Raw genomic sequence first — 23,739 nt, 5'->3', positions numbered from 1 at the left:
AATGATTCTTACTGTATGTTGACAAGACTAGTATGAGTAACCAGAATAAGTTTCATGCATGTGGCACTTTCCTAGTCAGAGTTAGCGCATTTCCTGGCAAGACAGAATACAGCCCTGCCCTGAAATGCATTTCCAGCCCTTCCCTGAAATGCACCACCCATGTTATTCCTGTTCTGTATATCCCAGCATCAAATGATTCTTACTGTACATTGAGGGGACTAGTATGAGTAACCAGAGTAAGTGTCATGCATGTGGGAGAAATGTAACTATCACAAATCTGAGTCACGGCTGGGTGAGGAGCGCCCTCTAATGGAAGAAATGGGTAGTCACACGCACACACAAACTGGCCAGCTATACTAATCCAGTCGGGGGATGTGATATAACCTCAAGTAACCAATCTGGATGATTCAGGGAAGGCGTGTGTGTGTTTTGGTGTGTATGCCTGGGTTATTCAACATCTTGCCCTACACATGGAAGAGCTCAGGAAAGAGCCTCTGTGGACCAGCCTACTTTCCCTCATATTTGTCCTCCTAATTGATTCCAAATCAGTGATTTGCGATGACTGCGCAAAACCTAAACATGGTCCTGTCGGTCGACTTGACCTTTCGAGGCCTGTCAGATCAGGGAGTGAACAAGGGCAGATAGGACGGTAAGAGATGCTTAAGGATGGAATGCACACGTGTATAAACCACCCCCACTTTTGGTTGCTATGAATGAAACCAAATATTGCTCTTGACAACCAATTCACCCATGAGAGTCCCTGCATCTAACAACCAGTAAAAACTGGCAACAGAGATGCAATAGATATGTCTTGGCAGTACATTTTCAATGATCTGAAATAGAACAGACAGATATTATTTAGGCTTTCTGCCTTTACACAGATTCAGTGTCAAGCTGTGGTTCCTCACTCCTTTTACCTAACAGTAGGTTACTAGTCAGTATTGACTACAATACAGCACCATGTTTATGAGGTATGTAATGGGAGTGTGATCTTGGATAAGTTTCCTCCTGTCTATATAATCCCATGCTCTGTGATTTAAAAGGCTAAATGGATCCTGAATCAGCAGACCAACCCATGGCCTCTATAAGGGTACAGGAGAAGAAACACACTGTACAAACTTATTTGACACATATTTGTAGCTACTGCCGGCCTGGCTGATTGGATCCATGCATTGCTGTGTTTTCACACCTGGCTTCCAAACAGTGGCCCAGTCATAAGCCAGTGAGTCAGTGGTTTTGGGAGTGGGGGAAAAGGATGGAGGGAGAGAGGATGGAGCAAGAGACTTGCCACAGACTCATCCGTTGGGGTGGGGTGTGGTAAGCGCTCACTCTCTCATTCCGGCAGTGTTCCGGTAGCCCCTCCCTGTTCCCTAGCTGCCCACTGACCTGGCACTTCTGACGGTGGTGTACAGCTCAGGGGTGGGGGCCCTAGCCACAGATTATACATCAGCACAGATTAAACATACAGATTATATTCATCAGGCTATGGACAGAATAGAGCCTTATGGAAAATATATTAGTATTAGAGTGTCAACATTGCTCATGTGACACACATGCACAATCTTTTTTATTTTATGTGTTGTACCTTGTTACAAGGTTGTGTGGTGATTAGGATTTGTTTTACTTTGTTAGTTTAAATTCTGCAGCCAGTTGCAAGTGGCCTTACCAAAAGTTCCCACAGCTCCACAATTTTGGTTAATTACTACTTACTAGAGAGCAAATACCTTAACGCTCATTCGTTCACTAAACACTTGGACGTGCGCCCAGACCCGGTCGTTTGCCTAACTATGGATATAAGTTCAATTGCACCAATGACGCAGGATGTCTTTACGCGGAGACTGGAGACAGCCTCCGTTTCCAAGCTGGTTTCCATGCACCGCCTCTTGACAACATGGCGCCAGCTTGCAGCTGTGCAGCCGTTACAAAGGACGACGAAAACCGTGCGTTAGAGAAAAGATGCTCTCCTAAAAGTGTAATTTAACTAACAACTGTGGTTGTATGGTACACAATCTGTGTGTCAATAGTATACAGTACAGGCTACAAGTAGGAAAAAGGTAATTTGACAGAAAGTGACAGGTTGCACGCCAGCCCACCTGCCAGAAAGACAGTGACGACGGAAGACCGATAATTTTGAGTCTCCAAAATAGGACAAATAACGGACAACACATTTAACGAACGTGCGGTATTCGTGAACTATACCTGGATAAAATATGTAGACTCTCGTCTTATTCGCTGAGTTGATAACTTATCGATAGACTCCTTTAGTTCGCAAACGACTTAATTTATAAGATTTGATTGAATCGGTGCACTAGATGATGACTGAATATAATTTCGCCCTTTCGGAGGAGGAAAGGGAACGTGCCAGGCTTCCACCAATATTTCATACATCAACTCTGATGGTGAGTCATTTAAAAAATAAATCACTTCATATAGCCTACTTTACATTAAAATGAATTAATGTAGCAGATGCTTTTATCCAAAGCGAGGCACTTACGTGCAGTATAAAAAGTACAGTATAACATCAAGTAGTGATGGGTCGTTCGCGAACGATCCGGCTCTAAGAGCCGGCTCTTGAAGGTGAACGTCGGGAGCTGGCTCGCATATCTGAAGAGCCGACTCTATTTTTAATAGATTAATACAGCCTATAAAAACTAAATGATTATGAAATAATGAATTTTAATTGTATTTAAAATAATTGACTAATTCAAAGAACAACAAAAAAATACTTGTAGGCTTAAAGGCGCACACGATCATCCTCACATTCTGTTCCTGTCAATCCTGCATGAGGGAGGGCCGAGCCAACTCACACACAGTCAGAGAGTAGTCAAAACTCGGAGGAGAGCCATGACAAATCAATGCATTTTTAAAGATATGTGGTTACGGTCGAGTATGATTTCATTTCATAATTTAATTCAAATTGTTTTCACACCCATCATAGTCAAATTCATAGTTGAAACATGTATTTTTTAAAGAGCCGTTCGGGAGCCAAAAGAGCCGGCTCTTTTTGGTGAGCTGAGCCATACGAGCCGGCTCACGAAAAAGAGCCGGAATGCCCATCACTAACATCAAGGATCAGAAGTCAAGAACAGTTTCTAGGCCTATTCAAAAATGTTTACTTTTGTGTTTGTGGATTGTATATGCATTTTTTTATACGTTCTATGTACTGGTCGTTTGTATCAGGTTCATTGAGATCATTGTGAAATTTGTAGTTGATGGGTGCAATAACAGTGTTTACTTTAATTTAATTAAACATGTATTTAGAAAGAATGTATTTGCTGTGTAGTAACTCCATTACTGGTTAAAGCCTAATATCTCCTTTGAAGCCTATTAAGATCAGGTTTTCTACTAAGGGAAGGTATATACACTCTGTATGCCCTAGTCAGCTGAATTTGAGTCCCCATCCTTCAGAGAAGAGACACGTGAGAATAATATTCACCAATGCACTTTTTCCTCCTAGTTTCTATAGTGTCTGGAAATGTCATAACTTGAGCCCCCCATATCCTATCCACACACAAACACACACACACACACACACACAAACACACACACACACACACACACACACACACACACACACAGTACACATCTCCCTGTATCACCTTTTTCTGTCCCCCTCCCCTTTCTCTCGCTCCCCTACTTCTCTCTGTCCCACCGATTCACCCAGCAGCACACATTCACACAGTAGCATCATTGCGGTGATATAGACAGTATAACTGTCCAAGAGACGCAGCATGGGGAACAGATTTAGAGGCGAGGCAGCCTATTTTTCCACAGACACAGACGGTTCTTCTCTCATAAAGTATGGACTCTGGCATGGTCACAAAGACTAGAGGGATAGAGGAAGAGCTTGCAGAGAAGCGAGGGAATAGAGGAGAAAGGAAGGAGATGTATGCAGAGACAGAGAGAGAGAGACTAAATGGGTGCAGGGATATGTGTGGCTGTGTTTTGATCCAGCAGTCAGGCTTTTATTAAGGAAATGCTGTCATTCAGCGGCGAGGAGCCACACCAAGAATCACTGAGTCCATGATCTCTGTAATGTAACTGTCTCTTTTCCTCTCTTTCACATGTGCACACATACACAAACACACACGTACAAACACACACATACTGTTTGTCTTCCCCAGTGGCATGGGATGCTGAACACAGTAAATGACACAATAACCATCTCTGTCTTACTCTCTCTGTCTCTGTCTGTCTGTCTGTCTCTGTCTGTCTGTCTGTCTGTCTGTCTCTCTCTCTCTCTCTCTCTCTCTCTCTCTCTCTCTCTCTCTCTCTCTCTCTCTCTCTCTCTCTCTCTCTCTCTCTCTCTCTCTCCTCCCTCCCTCCCTCCCTCCCTCCCTCCCTCCCTCCCTCCCTCCCTCCCTCCCTCCCTCCCTCAATAAGGAACACATTATTTCTGTTCCCTTTCTTTATCAGCACATTTTTGTTGTATCCTCTTGAGAAAGAACATGTAAAACAGTTTTATTATTACCAAATGCCTATTTGAGAAGATTGTGCTAGTAAATTCTACATAAACAATGCCATTATGAAACAAAACTACCTAGCACAATAGCTAAACAGTGTACTGGCATTTATCACCGGCAAACTAGGCATAGTTATCAGAAAAAATGACCTTTTTTGCGATAAAAAGGTAGATTGAAATGTTATGTGTGTGACCTCTTAGTAATAGATAAAACAGTTAAAGAGACACAAAATATAGTTCACCATGCTCTAGCTTGACAAATCCCTTTTAAGGGAATGGGTGGGCCTGTAACACTGAAAGGGCTTCAATACAAAAAGCTTGTTATTGTTTAGGTGTGCATTGTTCCTGTTGTGTTCATGATGAAGAGTGTGTTTGATCTGCCTTCAATAGAAGCCTGTGTACCAGGATGGGTTAGGAGGAGGGATTTCGCTTTCGTCCTGGGCACTTATGTTTTAAACCTGAATACAGAACTATCTGAAACAACTGTATGTCAATTCTGATTTTACCCTGACCTTGACCCTGTATATATTCTGAGTGATGCCATAACAATAACCCTCTCTGTCTCTCTGTCTGTCTCTCTCTCTCTGTCTCTCTCTTTTCCCATGCTGTATGTTGAGCATATGTGTGTGTTCTCTTTGCTCACTGCTCATTGGAGGGTTTGAAAGTGTCAGAACCTGCTGCTGTGCAGCTGCTTTCAGTCGGCTCCATCTCCCCACTGCCCCCCTCGTCTCATCGCCTCTATCATTCCCGCCACTTCTTCATTCTTCCTGCCGTCTTTTCCCTGAAGCGTTCTCTGGGCTATTTGCCCCATTTTTCTGCATGTATATGCAAGGTGTATAGGTGTATATAACCATAGCTAGGCGAATAGGCTAAGCTGTACAGGTGTATTAGGCTAGCTGTATAGGGTAGATGTACAGGATAGCATTCAGTGGAAGTGCGCTGTGCTCTAGTAATGATGTCCCATCCCTGCACCAGGGTCCGGGGCATGGCACAAAGCAGCCCTTCCCCTCGCTGGGCGCCGTCATCTCCACGCTGAGCCAGAGGAGGGAGACTGGGGGTCGGGGCACAGCGGGCACACAGCCTGGCGGACCGGGGGGGCGCCATGGTGAGTCTCTGTTAACGCCATGACTTTACACACTTACATGACACCTACCGGTACTTCCATAGTATCTAACGTTCATGAAGTGCATGTCATTTCATTATCGGTTATAACTCTCCTACCCATGCAGTGACAATGTCATTAAACTATACTGGACCACTCTATATTGACATTCATATGAAGTGAGTAAATTGACTCAAGCCTGCTAATGGTTCCTCCCAAAACCGATGGCGATGGCTCGCTCCTTCTACACTACTCTCTCTCTCAGAACACATACAGTACTGTAGCTGTTGCATGTCCAGGAAACAAGGACGTTTTGCTTCCTTTGTTTACATTGCTGATAGACTATAAATGACTGGCTATAGATGTTGTTTAAATAGTAAAGGCAACAGTGTGTGCAGAGTGACATTGTGACTGAGGGAATCTGGGGAAAGGGGTTGTCAGCTTTGTTTGAACTGATTTTGTCACCAGGGCTACAACTGCCAAAATGATTGTGCAAACTTCAGTCAAATTAAAGCCATATGAAAGCACACACAGACACACACATACTGTAAAAGCACACAGAAAACAGCAGTACATTCACCACGCCAGAACAGACTTAGATTTGTTAACTTCCGGTGTTACATTTCTTCACCTACTGTATTGTTACTCTCTCAGTTACAACAAGGCGGGATGACCTTCGATCAGAAAACATTTATATTTCAGTTTCACAGTACAAAGACACTTTTTCCAAAGAAACCCTGTAGGAGATATCCACCATAGTATCTTATCTTACAGTATGTATAGCAGGAAAGCGCAGTTTGAGTCATTAGGGCCTGATTAATTCCAAGCCTTAGCCACCGAAATATAATGATCGACCCTTGAGACAGGCCCTTGTCTTCTCCCCATCTGCTCCTCAACCCTCATCATCAGACACAGTTGTTTGATGTCAGAATCAGAATTCGGTTTATTCGCCATGTATGTTAAACAAACACGGAATTTACTGTGGCAGGAAGGTGCAAACAATAAACATATACGGAACTTAAATTAAGTGAAAGTACAATAGTTTAACTAATTCTAAATACTAAACAATCTAATCAGACACGGTGGTGTGATGTCTCCGTAAAGAGGAAGCATCGACAAGAGAGGGGGAGGGAGTCGGTTCCAGAAGAAGGGGAAGAGGGTTCTGCCCTACAGTACGAGGTGTAATAAGGTGTCCCTTGTGAAATGTTTATTTTGAAATGATCCCTGGCTACTGAGAGCCTACGACGTATAGGATGTCCAGAGGGATTGCTTACTGATTGGCTTGTGTTCCATACTTGTGTTTGTGTGTGTGCCTGTGTGTGTGTTTTGGTGTGTTTGTGTGTGTGCCTGTGTGTGTGTTTGTGTGTGTGTCTATCTATCCTGCTACTTCAGGGAGGGAGCTTCCACCTATCAGTACTGACGTCAGGCAGAAACAAAAGATTTCCATTGACACTCTTCCCCCTGAGGTGAAAGCCCCGTTCCCATCCGACCCTATCATCCCGCTCCGCACCAAGACAACCAAAGAATTCCAGTAAGTCTCCTTCCTCCCACCAGCTTAATCCTATCACAACACTGTTGTCCCCCACAGTCACTCTAACTGTATGTGGTGTGTGTGCGTGTGTGTGTGTGTCAGGGAGGATGTGGAACGAGCTGTCGTGTCAGGAGACTTCAGGGACGTCAGGCAGTTCTACCTCACCACTTTTGATTCCTTTATAGAAATCAATGCTGCCTTTAAGGTACAGTAAGACACACACTAGCGTGCACACACACACACACACACACATACATGCCGGCAGACAAGGCTTCTACTGGCCAGGGCGCCTTATGAGAAAACAGTTGGAGTTGTTGTTAAAACAGCCCAGAAATAAAATATTTTTTAATGATGGGAAACACTATACACCCTCCCTCTTTCCCTCTGCGCTTAGAGAGAGGCCAACGCTCCATTTAACACCACAGAGGACTCTGGAGTCAACTCCAAGTTTGTCAACGCTGTTTATGATGCCTTACTCTTCACAGTAAGTACCGTGTTGGGAATGTCCGAGGCTGCTGTAGGACAAAAACAGCAAAATAATCAGATACTGTATTTAAAATGATAAAACAGTACATGAATGAGTGAAGGCATGGACATTTATCCTTTCATTAGTTTGCCATAGAGACTGCTCATGTTGTTGTTGTCTCCTGGGCATGTTTGACTGTGCTTTGTTGTGGTGTTTGTGGTGTTGTAGCCCCCGGACATCCAGAAGTCTGTGTTGAAAGGCATCATCAACAGCCTGCTGAGGGAGTGGAAGGGGTGAGTTCAGATGTCGTCTGCAGCTGCAACCACCGAGCCCTGGGGGGAGCAACGGTTTAACACTGATGAGATATTCCTGTCATTTATTCACCATGGACTGCATTGGACTGGATACTCATTAAACAGACTAGTTAATTTATTATATAATTCACAGAATGTCTCGTGGTTTCAGGTGAATGTGTTTGTCTTTCTGTTTGCAGTCCTAGAACAAAAGATGACCTGAGAGCGTACTTTGTGTTGGTTCAGGTGAGATTGAATCAAATCAAATCAAATTTATTTGTATAGCCCTTTTTACACGCAAGCATGTCACAGAGGGCTTCACATATGCCCATAGAACTGCCCCTCAACCAACCTAAACCCTCAAGGAAGACAAGGAAAAACTCCCAAAAAACTCTCAACAGGAGAAAAAAAAATAAAAAAATGGAAGAAACCTTGGGAGGAGCAATTCAGAGAGGGATCCCCTCCTCCAGAGACGGTTGGTGGGAGAGAGGAGCAGAACACAGGCTAAACATAGTCATACAGTGTCGATGGGTTTTTAAAACACCAAAATCCATTATTCAACTTTATAGATGTAGGACAGGACCGGGAGACTCGCGACCAGGTCCAGCGTTGGCTGACCGACGACCAGGCAGGTGCTGATTGAACTGTCCTCTTTTGTCAACACAAACATATTCATACAGAAACAAACACTCCCCTATACAAATATATATAATACATACAAATATATAATACACATTATCTTTTAAGTAATATAAATGAAAATATTAGCCTTTGTTCAGAAAACAACATTTCCTTCTGTTCATCTTCTGTCTTCTGTGAAGAACATTGATTCAGGGCCCAGCCCATCTCCAGTGCCGTTTATACTTAAACGTTTGGGGACAGAAATAACCAACTGCAGCCAGGCAACCCCGTCATCAGATTCTTGCTTTCCATTAATCCCTGTCATTTCCTGCGTAGAGAGTCATGTGGCTCTTTATTCTGCCGCTGCCTCTCGTAACCGCAGCCAGCCTGCCAACCAGGCCTTCCACAAGCAGACCCAGACTCAGACAGAGTGGAACTCGGACTGGCAGGCAGGCTTCCACACAGAGAATCAGAATTAGAATCAGGCATTAAGGAGCTCTGCTGTAATTGGATGGTACCTCCCTCTCTGCTCCTCAGCCTGTCTCCACTGTGGTCTGCTGGGGCACTGATAGAGACAGCAGCCATGCACTGCTATGGAGTTATGGAAGAACGAACGCAGTTAGCGCAAAACGCAGCCATAGTGTGTGATTGTATTGACTGTGCATGCCGCATGTGTGTGTGTTTACATTGAGACTGCTGAATGGAGTTCAACATCAGCACAATCAGACAAACTCAAACTACACACACAGAGACGCTGCCGTCTGCGCAGGCTGTCTGTTAGTCTGATGCCATGTCCTGTGTCTTCCATGGAGATGGGATGAGGTCATGGTGGACTGAAGGAATGTGGCTTTCCTGTGATGACGTGGTCTTGGAGGAAAGGCAGCATGATATACTGTATGCTCTTAGTTAATGTCACAGAGACTGAATCAACAGACTGGACAAAAGCGGTCAATGTTCTGGCAACGTCTGCGTGTCCCGTACACAGTTTGGCCCTCTCTCTCTCTCTCTCTCTCTCTACAACATCTCTCTCAAAAGTCTCCAATCTCTCCCTATGTAAGAACAGTGTTTCCCCTAGGTTTACAGCTTTGGGGGACGGGGGGGACGGGGGGGGGGGCGACGGCGACCATGTAGAGACAGAAATGACGGGGGGTGCCGTTGGGGGGACGGGGCGTCCCCCTAATATAATGGTAGGGGAAACACTGAAGAATGACCATTTGCTTTTTTTTCTGTGTGTGTGTGTGTGGTAGAACCCACAGTACTCCAGCACCAGTACCTATGTGATCTTTGCCCACCTGCTCAGACAGATGGCGTCCTTGTCTGAGGCAGACCACCACTTCCTGGTCCATTGGTTTAAGAAGTAAGTACTTCCTGTTGGCCTTGGGTACCTCCCTCAACCCTGATGCCAACATTTGTTAATATGAGAGCTGTCTTTTTGTTTTTTCTCTTTTCAGTTTGTAATTTGAAATGAGAAGGGATCAGATGATAAAAAATGCGGAATTTTCCAAACACGCCCCTCAAAGTGTGTGTGTGTACTTGTGTGTGTGTGTGTGTGTGTCAGGCTGTCTCAGAGGCGATTCCGGCAGCTGGTGGAGCATCTCCTTCAGTTCATCTCCACCCGACTGTTTCCCGCCGAGCCAGATGATCTTCCTCCTCTGGCCAAGTGCTCTTGGTGGATCCCCTCCGCCACCAAGGTCCTCGCTCTGTTTAGTAAGTGACAGACACGCACACACACACAATTTATGGACGTGCTATCATTCCCAATGGACCCACTACCACCTGAACACACAAATCACATAGCAGGTCCTCAAATAAACATCTCGTCCATTTTATCTGGCCTAAGTGTGTAACTGCAGCTCTGTCCTGCTGTTCTGCTCTCCTCAGACGCTGCCAACAGCGTCTCATCCCCCGCCATCCTGTCCTTCACCGAGTTCTACAACATCACCCTGGACCACATCGACTTTATGGAGCAGTACCGCACCTGGCAGAACCACGGCAACTCCAACAGGTCAGACCCTTGCCTTCTCACAGGAGACCTCCTCCTCCTGTTATGGTGTCTTCTCCACAAGATTCCTCCATGCCCTCATCCTTCCCTCCTCCCTCCCGCTGTCTTCTCCCAGGTTCTCCTTCTGCCAGTTCCCCTTCATCCTCTCCACAGTGGTGAAGAAGGCCATCATCCAGAGGGATTCTGAACAGCAGATGATCAGCATGGCCAGAGTGAGACACACACTCACCCAGACACATATACACACATGCACTCACATACACACATACACACACACACTCACATGCACATGCACACTAACACACATACACACACAGACACACATATGTGTATTCTGTTCAACTGAAGCCCATTCTGATTGTGTCTTCCAGCAAAGCTTGGTGAACAAAGTGTCTCGCAGACAGAGGGTAGACATGAACCTCCTCTTCCTCAACATCAGGGTACGACGAGCCCAACTGCTCAGCGACTCACTGGATGAGGTAACCCCCCACCCCCTCCCCCCCTCCACACACACACAAGTCCTCCAAGGAAAGGTGTTGATGTGTGGATGTCCTGTTTAGTCAGGGCCAGGGGTCCGGGCTCTGTAGCTGTTGGGTCCTGTGAGGACTGTAACTGTCTGACAGCTTACTCAGTGTTACTGCTGTGTGAGAGCCTGATGCTGAACGAAGTTGCAGATCCAGGCCTGCCACTGCCAGACGGAGCCCAAGACAGGCAGGGCCGCTCTCCCTCGCTCGACCGTCAGGCAGGGCCGCTCTCCCTCGCTCGACCGTCAGGCAGGGCCGCTCTCCCTCGCTCGACCGTCAGGCAGGGCCGCTCTCCCTCACTCGACCCTCTGATCCTCAGCTCTGGAAACTTCTCCCACAGTCACAATGGCTTCATTTGGAAAATGGTCCCATGGTGTAAAATGCTGGGCTTCTGTCCTTCCTTTTCTCCTCTTCCCCTCCCTCCCTCCCCCCCCAACCCCCCCCCCCCCCCCCCCACACCACCTCCCCCCCCCCCTCTCCAGTTGACCAGGAAGAAGGCAGACTTGAAGAAGAAGATGAAGGTGACGTTTGTTGGGGAGGCAGGGCTGGACATGGGCGGACTTACCAAGGAGTGGTTCCTGCTGCTGGTCCGACAGATCTTCCATACAGACTACGGTCAGGAGCTAATCATTAAGACGGGGGCATTAATCGTGGAACACCCGCACACCGGATTAAACGTTTATTCAAATAGATATGAGATAGACACGGTGGCTGGTGCTAGAGAGTTTGATTCGCTTCTTCTCATTCGAAAGTGGTACCAACTGCAGTAACACACAATTGGGCTCACAATATTCAAGAGTAAATCTGAAAATAGGAGAAAATGGAAAGTAAACAACCATCAATTGAAAGTCCAGCCGATCTGGATTATTATCCATTGAGCCACTTTCACTCTGGCAGTGAAGAAGCAGTAACTGGGAAACACTGGAGTGTTGCTTGTTGATTTTGGAGCCTCTGATTTTGCAGCAAGGCTCCCTCTCTCCCTCTCTACCTCACATTCCTGCTGTCTCTCTCTCTCTGCCTCACTTTCCTTCTGTCTCTCTCTCTGCCTCAGCTTCTGTATCTCTCTCTCCCAGACTCCCTCTGTCCTCAGAGCTGAGTAGTTCTTTCCATGGCTGTGTTTTCGAGGGCCAGGCAGTCTGCCTAGACTACATCAAAACTGTGGCTTCCTCATTAAAACGGGGAAACCCCCTATATACAGCACAGAGGCTTCTGTACATTCAGACATTCTCTCTCTCTTTCTCTCTCTCTGTCTCTCTCTTTCTCTCTCTCTCTGTCTCTCTCTGTCTCTCTCTCTCTTTCTGTCTCTCATTGTCTCTCTCTTTCTGTCTCTGTCTGTCTGTCTGTCTGTCTCTGTCTCTCTTTCTGTCTCTCTCTCTGTCTCTCTGTCTCTCTCTCTCTCTCTCTCTCTCTCTCTCTCTCTCTCTCTCTCTCTCATTGTCTCTCTCTCTTTCTGTCTGTCTGTCTCTGTCTCTCTTTGTGTCTCTCTCTCTGTCTCTCTTTCTCTCCCCCTCGCTTATTCAGTTTCAGTTCAACCAGTTTTTACCATGTCGCAGGATAATGTATGTGCATGTCCACTTTTCATAGCAGAGCTGTCAAGCTCGCCATACAGTTTCCAGTGTGAAGGTCATTGCATTCATGTGGCTTAGAGAGAACTGCTGAACACATTCTAAAATTATATTTATAGTATCCATATTTTTCATAGAACATTAATAGATCGTAAATTGATGTGTTGAAGAAAGCTGTGTGTAGAGGAGTGTCAAATAAGGGTTTGTTCACATTTTCTTTTTTTTCAGGCATGTTCACCTACTTGAAGGATTCCCGTTGCCATTGGTTTACTAGCTGGAAGTGTGACAACTACTCTGAGTTCCAATTGGTTGGGACTGTATCCTTCCACTTCAAACCAATATTCCCACTTATAATGTAGGTCAACAATCTCAGACATACAGCAGTCAAACCTGAAACACACACACACGCACACACACACACTATTTTGGCCTGAGCCAGATGAGCTGGAACACACCACAGGACTGTCCTGCGAGGAAACCACACTGTGGTAACAGATATTTTGATGTGTTTCCATAACTATAAATGTGTCCTGCCCTTTCATAGAAGAAGTATATCTTTCCAAATACTTATTATCTATCTATATATCAGTTAAGACCTACAGGATTAGGTACTCACCATATTATTAAAAGCCGTTCAAGCAGATGACTTAAGCAGGATGAAAACCACAATATGGTTTATAAAGTGTCAGCAGTATGTTTATGAGACCTGGCTATTTCTTGTGATCCTTCTTGAACGGCTGTTTTGTGCTACGTGTATTTTTAATGGAATCATGTAGGAAGACAGAATGAAATAGATCATTTCCAGTTATCCATATAGGCCATCTGGGGCCATTCAAACCTCTGAGTTACGTAACACCCGGTTTGTGAGTGTGTGTGTGTGTGAGTGTGTGTGTCTGCACACGCTAACCTGAATAACCAGCTAAGTGCCTTTTAACAAGCTGGCCAGTGGTCATGGGGTTGTGCCAGGCCTTGTCTGAGCCTGAGGGAGTGAAAGGACAGGGAGCTGCTAGATCTGAGCCTGCTGATCCCTCTGGATCTCCTCATCCTTAAACACATTAGTCTCTCTCTCTCTCTCTCTCTCTCTCTCTCTCTCTCTCTCTCTCTCTCTCTCTCTCTCTCTCTCTCTCTCTCTCTCTCTCTCTCTGTCTCTCTCTCTCTCTCTCTCTCTCTCTCTCTCTCTCTCTCTCTCTCTGTCTCTCTCTTTGTCTCTCTCTCTCTCTCTCTCTCTCTGTCTGTCTCTCTCTTTCTCTCTGTCTCTGTCTCTGTCTCTGTCTCTCTCTCTCTCTCTCTCTCTCTCTCTGTCTGTCTGTCTGTCTGTCTGTCTCTCTCCTCTCTCTCTCTCTCTCTCTCTCTCTCTCTCTCTCTCTCTGTCTCTCTGTTGCTCTCTCTCTGTCTCTCTGTCTCTCGCAACATCACAACTCATATGGTGACCATATGGAGCCAGAACAGCTGGGAATGCTTTCAAAGTGTGTGTGTGTGTAGTTGTGTTTTTCATAGAAATCAGAAATCAATGCTTTGAATGTCCTGTCCCCCTGCAGTGCTGTATGGGTAAAGGTGTTGGTTTACACAGTCAGAACGTGTACACCACACACACACACATATACACGGTGTAAAACATGTTTTGCCGCGGCCCCTCTGTGTGCTAACTGGAAAGCCGCCCAGCCATTCAACGCCCACTCACACAGCACACTCCGTCCACAAGTTGTGTGTTTGTGTTGGACTCACAATGTTACGGCAATGCCGAGTATGTGTACACTGGGCTGGAGTCTCGCTGTTACGCACTACTCCCGTTAGGGAGGGGAAGCTACACCCCGCCGCTCAAGATCCCCCAGCGGTCAGAAAAAGAGGCATGGAGTCGTGGTGCAAGCAAGGGCACAGACACAATGTCACCGTCAAAATAAGGGCGTTTATTAGCCACGGCGATAGTAGGGAGAAGGGGCTGGACGGGACCAAAGCAAAGAAAACAAAAGCCCACCCTTACCTGTCCTAACTACCAACCAAACAATACTGACTAACTGGCGCTGTGTTTAGACAAGGAAGTTACCCTACGGGTGATGTAAGCCCAGGGCGTCTTGCCTAACACACAAGGTGCTTCCCCTCCTCCCTGGGAAGACAAAAGAAATAAGGTTAACAAAAAAAAGGATTATCAAACAACAGTGAATTACAGTACAACACAAAACAGTTATCAACTAACAGGTCTCTCAGGTTTCCACAACCTTCACAGCCAGCACAGCCAAACACACCAAGAAGGAGCTCTACAAAGGACAAAAAGGCCACCTCCCTTGACAAGACAAACAGTGATAGATATACAGGGGATATACAGGGGACGACGGGATTGGATAACGGACAACAAGAACCAGCTGGACAACGGGTAACGGGAGGGAGGAGTCGTTGGTTGATGAGTGGTAAAGAGGGCGCCACCTGTAGAGAATGGAAATAGAGCAAAACAAACACGCACACACAAAACACATGACAGGACTGGGGACGTAACACTCGCCCTGAGTCTGGACAGGACGGTTATGTCCTTCTTACAGAACATTAGAACGTTAGAACATTGGCAAGTGTCAAGCAAACTGGCCAAAAAAAGTTGGCCAGTTTGTTTGATGTGTCGTGCCTGTTTCTCTTTGTCGGACAGCAGTCCTGCTCTGGGACTTTTTTTTAATTGTATTTAACCTTTATTTAACCAGGAAACGCTTGTTGAGAGATACATTCAATTATTTTGCATCCTGGCCAGAATGATCAGTCAGTATATTGTTACAACATACAACATAAAAAAACGACATGATATTGAGTTAAGGAACAACACAGTCAGCAGATCGCAACAGTCACAAAATAACAACTTTACAGATCAGGGAATCAGCCTCAAAATCTTTTATTGATGATTTAAGAACACCAGTCTGGACAAGATCCTTCAGTTTGTTTTATGATCACCCAGCCTGTTCCTGGGTTCGTCATCTCCTTAGCCTTGACTGTTCCAGCTGATGGGTCTGGCTGTGTACAACAGCATTGCCCTGGACATCCATTTTCCACCCTACTGCTTCAAGAAGCTCCTCACTCCACCCATCTTGCCCTGTGACCAGAACACCCCCGTTGGCATGGCAACCCCCACCCTGGAGGACCTGCAACAGATCATGCCGGTACGTGGATCCTGATTGCATAAGGGACCCTGGTGATAAATTTACAGTATTTAAAGTAACCCCATTTTAGCCCCATTAATGTGTGTCTTTGTTTGATAAGATGCATATATATTGTTTTTCTGGGGCATTGAAATGAGCTGAAAGCATTCCTCAGAGCCCACACCACTTTAGCCACTAGAGGGAGGCAGATATTAACTTTAGTCTTGCAAGGCTGAAACCTTTATACTTTGGGATGGAGCAACTAGCTTGATGGTATTTGGTTAAAAGCATAACACCCATAGTATTTGATGTAGTTGAGTATTAAATATGTCTGCAATGTTAGTCAAATGCAGGGTTTATTTAAAGTTTTACTAGCACTTACGTAAACACACTTTGTTTTAGACAAACACCTGGTCGACCTGGTTTCATCAGGGTTAATTGATTAACTGTGTCAAATTCTGACCTACTTTTAGTAGTTTTTGGCCTCCACTGAGTGTAAATATACCAGAAAGTGGTTGAACCTTTCCAGCTTGTTGATGTGTCTGTGTTTATGTACCGTGTGTGTGTGTGCGTTAGCGTACGCTTGTGTATGTTTTCTGTTATATAACCTGGTTGGTTTGATAAGGTCTCTGGCGAGCGACTGATGTAAGTGTTTCCCCTGTTGCAGGACCTGGCTCGTGGTCTAGGAGACCTGTTGAGTTATGAAGGGAACGTTGAGGAGGACTTCTACCTGACCTTCCAGGTAAGCTCCTATGTCCAACACATGGCATGGGCGCAGCCGGCGTCAAGGCTAAAGCTCCACTTCTGGTGGGGCAGTCTGCTTGTTGAGCAGGGGTGTAGCCACGTGGTGGCCAGGGGGGGCCACGGCCACCATTGGTCAGAGAATGGCCACCTTGCCGGCCCCCAACCTCACAAAAAAACTAAACAGAAACGGTATAAAGCTGAAATAAATGCATTAGTATTTTTTTTTATGAAGTCGTCTTATATTGTCATTTGTCACGCTACAAGCCCCATATTCGTAACATGTTGGGCCACGCCGCCATCAACAGCGCAAGACACAAACCAACGTACCTGCATTCTGACAGCGCTTCAATGGAGACTAGCAGCTAACCACTTGATACCGTTAGAGAACTGCTGCTCTGAGTGATGCAGTGTGTGAGTTTTAAAATAGTAGTTTTTGACAATCAAGTGCCACCCCAAATAAAATACTGGCCAGAGCTGGCCCCCCCAGAAATAATGTCCTGGCTACGCCCCTGTTGTTGAGAGGTGCGATCTCAGCTCTGATCTAATGAGATATCAACTCCTCCTCATGACTCAGTCTTCTCGCACTCTGAGAATAAACTCTCTACGCATCACCGCTGCTCATGACGTGTGTAGGCGTGTCTGTAGGTGTGTGCGTGTGTGTTTGTGTGTGTGTATCCTCGCTAGGTGTTGAGTGCCAAACAATATGAGGGTAGAGTATGCAGATGTGTGTGTGTATGATTGTGGTTGTGTGTCTGTGCGTATAGAGGGTTTTGAATCTATAGAACTGTATTTCTCAAGCCCTTCTGAAGAGCAACACCAGGGTGTGAAAATCCCTGTTGCCTGGCTGCACCAAAGCTCTCATGGGATCACAGTCACAGAGTCTTGTATAGACATGTCGCCCGAGAGTCTCATGTAGGCACTGCTTCCGATCATTCTGCCATGTATCAGGTGGGCCATTTCGTCTGAACTAGAACAAGCAATCAGTATAATCAGTTTGCTGTGACTTGGGGTGTAGTCTTGAGTGTCTGGTATAGCTCTGACTAACTGTTACATGAATATTAGCCTTGCAGGCATGACATTTTATATTGCTTTCATTTAGCAGATGCTTTTATCCTAAGCGACGTACAAATCGTGCATACATACAACAATAACTTGAAATAGGCTGGGTGAGATGTGGGAGTGTAAGACTAAAACATAATGTTGTAATGATGCTTTATGTTATTTATTTACTGTACTGTACTGTAAATGCCAATGCATCATACGCATCATGTAAATGCCAATGCTGACCGTGGTACAACTGAACTCAGTGAACTCCCATATGTGCTAGCTGAAAGCACGCATCCAGATTGGTGTTAATCACCACTCATATATGGATGTCCATCCCCAGAAAAGCTACTCCCACTCTCCCTCCCGTCATGTCATGTCCCTTCAAAGGCTCTTCAGTTATCTGTATGCATAATTATCTCTTGAGATAAGGGATGCTATCTCCAGGTATCATCTGCAGGTTTTCCAGGAAGAGCTGGGGGTCGTGAAGTCCACCAACCTGAAGGCTGGCGGAGACAAGATCCCAGTCACCAAGCTCAACAGGAAGGGTGGGTGTACTGGACCCACACTAGCAGCTTTAAGACTGGGATACACCATCTTTGTCATTATGATACTCCAGTTCTGATTGAAATCATTGAATTAAAATGACCAGTTTATCTTTATGGGATTGACTCTAGCAACTAAGAAGGACAGAAGTCCAGATGTGCTGAAGGCCCCAAGGTTTCCATAGAAACCTTCAAGAACTCAGCTAGCACTGCAAATGAAAATACTTATTTTCTAACACAGTTTCTTGCTATTCATTATAGCACAATGCTTCTTTGTGTAGCAAAATATGTCACTCCTGCAGTTGGAAGCATGACCGGCCACAAATATGTAATGAAATAATTCTGTCACCCATTATCTCTGCCGCTCTATCTCTCTCCTTACAGAGTATGTCCAGCTGTATGTAGATTTCCTGCTGAATAGGTCAATTTATAAGCAGTTTGCTGCTTTCTACCACGGCTTCCACAGTGTGTGCGCCTCTGATGCTCTGCTGGTGAGTCCTGATCATCTCTCTGTGTAGTATGTGTCTGTGTGTATACAGTGTGTGTGAATGTGTTTGCAGGAGTGAATGTGTGTGTGTGTGTGTGTGTGTGTGTGTGTGTGTGTATGTTCATGTGGGTGTATGTATGGGTGTATGTGTGTGAGTGTGTGTCAAAGTGATAACTGTAAACATGTACACCTAAGTCACTGTGCTATAATATCCAGCCCACTGGTCTCAGGGAGACCCCTTCTCCTCCCAGCCCAGTATGGATCACACAGTATGGATGTCACCTGCTGAAATTGGTCTGAAATCAGCACCCCCACATTCCGTCCCACTCTATATCGATTTTAGCTAAGATTAGTTCCAGCCTCTCTCTAAGCAGGCCCGGTTAATGAAGTGGTGGATAAGGATAGAAGCTGAGTTTGAGACTGAGAGACTACAACTATCTTGTGTTGAATGTGTCACATACATACATACACCTACACATGTAATCTGTGCATACACACATACTTCCACACACACTGTGGTAAGGATCCTCTCCCAACTGAACTGCAATCTGTCTGTGCTAACGACAAAGTAGACATATCAAATATTTCATCTGTGAGTTGAGGCTCATTTCAGCCCTGTTCTTCGCCCTCCTAGTGAACAAAGTGTGCCCTCCATCGATCGCAAGTATCATCCACTCCCACATGCAGTAGTTTGACTAGAAGCACCAGATAAACACTATCTGGCAGTGAGCAAGCGTCAGGTGACCGTGCCGACAGCCTCTTGGTGACTTGAGGACCCTTACAGTACAGAGCTAACATCCAGTCAGACGGTGTTGAGAGGAGATGGTGCTAACCTTGAGCAGGGGCATCCGCCCTGCTGTCTGTGTTGTACACAATCTTTCAGGCCCAGTCTCGGCTCTGCTGCTCTCTCACTGATGTGCTTCTTCTAAGCCTGCCCAATGTTTCTGGACAAACCCAAGGTGGATTTGGTTTACCGTTCATCTACAAAAGATACGCATACCTCACATACGTGTATAGATGTCTATTAGGGCTTTATGTAACGTTCAGGGTCAAATATAGCAACGGTCAGAGAATCAAATTGCAGAGTGGGTTAGTGTTGGAAGACTTTGTTTTAGCATAGTTTAAATGACTTTGTCAGTCAAGCCAAGGGCCTAGAGGTCCAACTGTTCAGGGTGCAACTGCTTGGCTACTGGTTGTCATGGTTGTGTTGTGTTTGTGTTTATTGTCAAGGTTGTTTTGTGAATGCTAATTGTGATGGCAGTCACAGTTGTAATGGTGGTTATGTTTGCAACCCTGCCGTGTCTCCCTCCGGAAGATGTGTGAATGCGTTCTGGCTGTGTTGTGGTTGTAACGCTGTTTGTGGTTCTGTAGCTGCTGCGACCAGAGGAGGTGGAGATGCTGGTGTGTGGCAGTCCTGAGCTGGACATGACTGCCCTGCAGAGAGCTGCCCAATACGAGGGCTACAACAAGACCGACCCCACAGTCCGGTGAGGAACGGGAGAATAGAACTCGAGACAAATTGAAACGTTATTCGATCATCTGAAGTCTTAATATTGCATTGCTCTGTAAGGGCCTGGTACAACACACTGCACACAAAGAGAGGTACATCGTTTTGAGTTTATACGTACCAAGTCATTCCTGTTTTAGTTTCTGCTTTTGCTTCTCCCAGTCCACATCTCCTTTTCTGCCCTCTATTAATCCTGCAACCTAAAGAGGTATTACAACAGCCAGGCAGCTATATTTAGGTACCAGAGTTATGGTGGAGGGGTAGAGGACACATTGGCTGGGAGCGTGTCTTGGGGGCTACCGTATGTGGAATGAATCATTGACTGCACCTGTTCTAACAAGAGCAGATCCATTGGGAATCAAACGATGTGTGTGTGTGTGTAGCTGTTTCTGGGAGGTAGTGTTGGCCTTCCCCCTGGAACTGCAGAAGAAGCTGCTTCACTTCGCCACAGGAAGTGATCGTATCCCTGTGGGAGGGATGGCCGACCTCAACTTCAAGATTGCCAAGATTGACGTCTCCACCAACTGGTAACGCTCACCATCTCTCGTTATTCATCTCCCTCCTAACGCTCTCTGTTTCTCTCTTTCTCCGTGGTTTGTGCCACCCCGTTCTCTGTTCCCACGCTCCTGACCTGTCTGCCTCTCTGTCTCCAGGCTGCCCATCTCCCACACCTGCTTCAACCAGATCTGCCTCCCCCCCTACCGGAGCAGGAAGGAGCTCAAGCACAAGCTGACCATCGCAATCTCCAACGCAGAGGGCTTTGGTCTCGAGTGATTCACTAGCCTCCCATGCACCCGAACACATATTGCATACACATGCACATACTCACGCTCACACACACACACAACTTTCTGAGGGAATTGATGTCACTGCAAACTGATTTAAATCAAGAGGTTCTCATGTATGTTCTAGTATTAATCTATGTTAGAGCAGTTAGACTGAAATGAGAAAGGCATCAGGTGTCTGGCATCCTGATAGATCTAGTTTCATCAGTTTGTAAGGCAGATGTAAGAGATGTAAGAAGTCTCAAATCCCTCTGATATACTTAGACAACAGCAACTTCTCAGTGATTATAATAGTCCTATATATTTTTGTGAGCTCATAATAGTATTTCTCTCTTTCTCTGATTTTTTATACACTGTTATCCCTGATTGTAAAAAGCTTTGCTGGTTAAAGAGCATTACTTATCTTTTCCTGAGATATGGATTGTCTCATGAAATTATCAATTTCTGGGTGTTTTTGACATATGCTTCATATGATAGGAGCAGCAGATCAATCTCTCTTTCAATTCTCTGTCAGCAATGCAGACCTATTTTGTGCCAGGTTATACAGTAGATCTGTATTGGTGTTTTGTTGTCAGCTAATTTCCTCACAGATAAATATGACATTATTATTCAGGCCCCTGTCAGCATGGTGTTCTGTTAGGAGACAGGCGAGTCTGTGTTTACCTTTTTTCGGCCAAGCAAGAATTTAGGTCAGTATAGACCTCGTTCTGTCTCCTCTTCAGTTCAGTCGGTCAGCTGGGTAGTTTAAAAGTTAACCCCTACCACTGCCATCTTTTATCGAACATATGGAGTTAAATGTTGGTCAAAGCCTGCCTGGTTGGATTCAGTAACAACACTCTTCTCTAGCCTATTCTTTCTAAGAGATAGTTGACAGGGCAGGCGTCTGATGGATTTGTACACAAACCTTTCTTGTTCTAGTCTTTTTTGTACTGTATGTATTCAAGCCTGGTCAGTCCAGTGCCTTCTCTCTGTTTGATTGATATACAGTAGATTGTTTAACTGATCAACGCTGCCTATATGTACAGTAGTGCTGTTTTCCATTTGTCAAGACATGTATTTGTGTAGCAGGCAAAACAAGGAAGGCAATACCCATACACATATTTATTGTCAGTGATTATGTTGTATGACAGTGATCTGACGAATGTTGTATGATATTTCGGTCAATGCCATAAATGTCAGTGCTCTGTTAGAATAATAGAGCTTGAACGTGCTATTCGAATGTAAATGTGTGTTCATGGGGGAGAGTTCAGTCTAAGGTTATCACATTCTGAGGCCTCCTGTTGTCCAGATGTGTTTTATAATCATAGACCAACAATGTTGTGTTGTTATTTATTAGATTTGAGTGATAATCACTGTCTCATTTAAAACAATAAACTTCTATGGCATCACAAATCTTAGTCTTTGTCAGGCTTATGTTAAAACACAGTTGTGACAAAAGGTCACAATAGCTCAGTTTTAAAGGGGTTGGTGGGAGAGAAGCTTGCGGGAGATGGGGGTGGCAATTGTAGTAGGAAGACTGATGAACCAGAGACTGGACCTCCCAGACACACATGTTTTTATACTACAATCACTTGACACACATCAACTGCACTCAGGTGATCTCCATTTCATTCATTGTGACACTGCTGGCATCAACTAGCTGGACCTCTGTTGAATTAGGTCAGTCACTTTAAAGGGGTGAATATTTATGCAAACACTTATTTTACACTATATATTTGTAATTAATTGACATAAGTTTGTAAAAATCTGTTTTCACTTTGACATGAAAGAAGCTTTTTTTGCAAATTCTTGTAAAAAAAAGCCAAACTATATTGAAGATGATTTCATGTATGATTGGATGGATGATTTCATTTTCTAGGCATTGTACCTCTTACCCACAGCACCATATAATAACCAGCCTGCCCTGGTCACATTGGTGGACTTGTAAACATGGGAGGTTCCTCCATCACATCATGTTCTTTGTACTGACATGCTCAACTTTCTAGTTGACCTTTCAAATGGAAACCTCATGTGCAATAGATGCTGGCTCTGATCCACCACATATTTCCCCCGGCATAACCTCGTCTAAAACCAAACTCTCCCTCCCTTATCCGTTCTACTCCCCTTCTTTTCCATGTCTGACTCTTGTCATTTACCTTCTCCTCTCTGTTTATGCCATCCAACATCCAACTGATGCCCTCTTTCCAGCCTTTCTGGTGTGCAACCTCCACCAGGAAGTGCTGTGATTGATTAGTCATCTCTTTCTGTGCTTGCTATTTTTCTTCATTTTCTTCAATTTTGTCCTCAAAATAGGCCACTACTGTCTTGAGCTGTTTGCCACCAGCAGAACCCTGCAGGGCCTCCATGTCATGGTGATAGATGGACTGACCCACAGAAGGATACCACCAATTCTTCAGTGGACATCAACCTATGCACGTTTGAACTTTTTCGTCAATCTTTCGTCCAAGATTGTTAATGTATAGTACTGACGTGTCCCTCAATAGACACCAGTCTCCATGTATACTTACGTATGTTTAGTATGGGAAAATGCGAAACTATATACACTATATTTAGGTAGAGAACCAGGCTGTGGCCAGGAAATCCTTACCATCTCTCTTCTAAGAATGTTAGTTGTCCTCTCTGAGGGTTTTTCTCTCTGAGATTTGTGGGCATCTGTCAATCCCTTTGCTTGTAATAAAGGGTGATACAAGTAAACATCCTCACCACCCATTTCTCCCTCAGGCCCAGGGGGTAAGGACAGGAGGAGCTCTGGGGAACACCAGGAGCCTGGGCTAAATCAACACCTGGGACCAAGGACACACGGGAAGACACAGAACCTGGAGTCTGGACCCTATTCAAAAATGTTTGTCTGCACGTGTGTGTGCGTGTGATGCTTTCTAGGATTTCAAAGCCTTTTAGCTAGAAATATGTTTTTTACTGCCGTACAAATGTTGAATCCTTAGATA

At 45.1% G+C, this 23,739-nt stretch overlaps 1 protein-coding gene across 1 annotated transcript; it reads left to right on the top strand.

Annotated features, from left to right (window-relative positions):
• The first annotated feature begins 1,874 nt into the window (after nt 1-1,874).
• LOC134022533 (probable E3 ubiquitin-protein ligase HECTD2) lies at nt 1,875-22,186 on the top strand. The gene is made up of 21 exons (XM_062464113.1): nt 1,875-2,399; nt 5,438-5,567; nt 6,957-7,095; nt 7,198-7,300; nt 7,490-7,579; nt 7,790-7,854; nt 8,055-8,100; nt 9,723-9,832; nt 10,034-10,182; nt 10,357-10,480; nt 10,593-10,689; nt 10,849-10,956; nt 11,484-11,616; nt 12,795-12,883; nt 15,545-15,703; nt 16,350-16,424; nt 17,931-18,018; nt 18,400-18,506; nt 19,874-19,989; nt 20,393-20,536; nt 20,663-22,186. Exons 1-21 carry the CDS (start codon nt 2,313-2,315, stop codon nt 20,781-20,783), a joined length of 2,280 nt encoding a protein of 759 aa, XP_062320097.1. The 5' UTR covers nt 1,875-2,312; the 3' UTR covers nt 20,784-22,186.
• Nucleotides 22,187-23,739: the final 1,553 nt, after the last annotated feature.

The sequence above is a fragment of the Osmerus eperlanus genome, chromosome 6 (genome assembly GCF_963692335.1).
Source record: "Osmerus eperlanus chromosome 6, fOsmEpe2.1, whole genome shotgun sequence".
Classification (NCBI taxonomy): domain Eukaryota; kingdom Metazoa; phylum Chordata; class Actinopteri; order Osmeriformes; family Osmeridae; genus Osmerus; species Osmerus eperlanus.
Note: the sequence above shows the minus strand (reverse complement) of the source record. Positions and strands in the feature narration are given on the sequence as shown.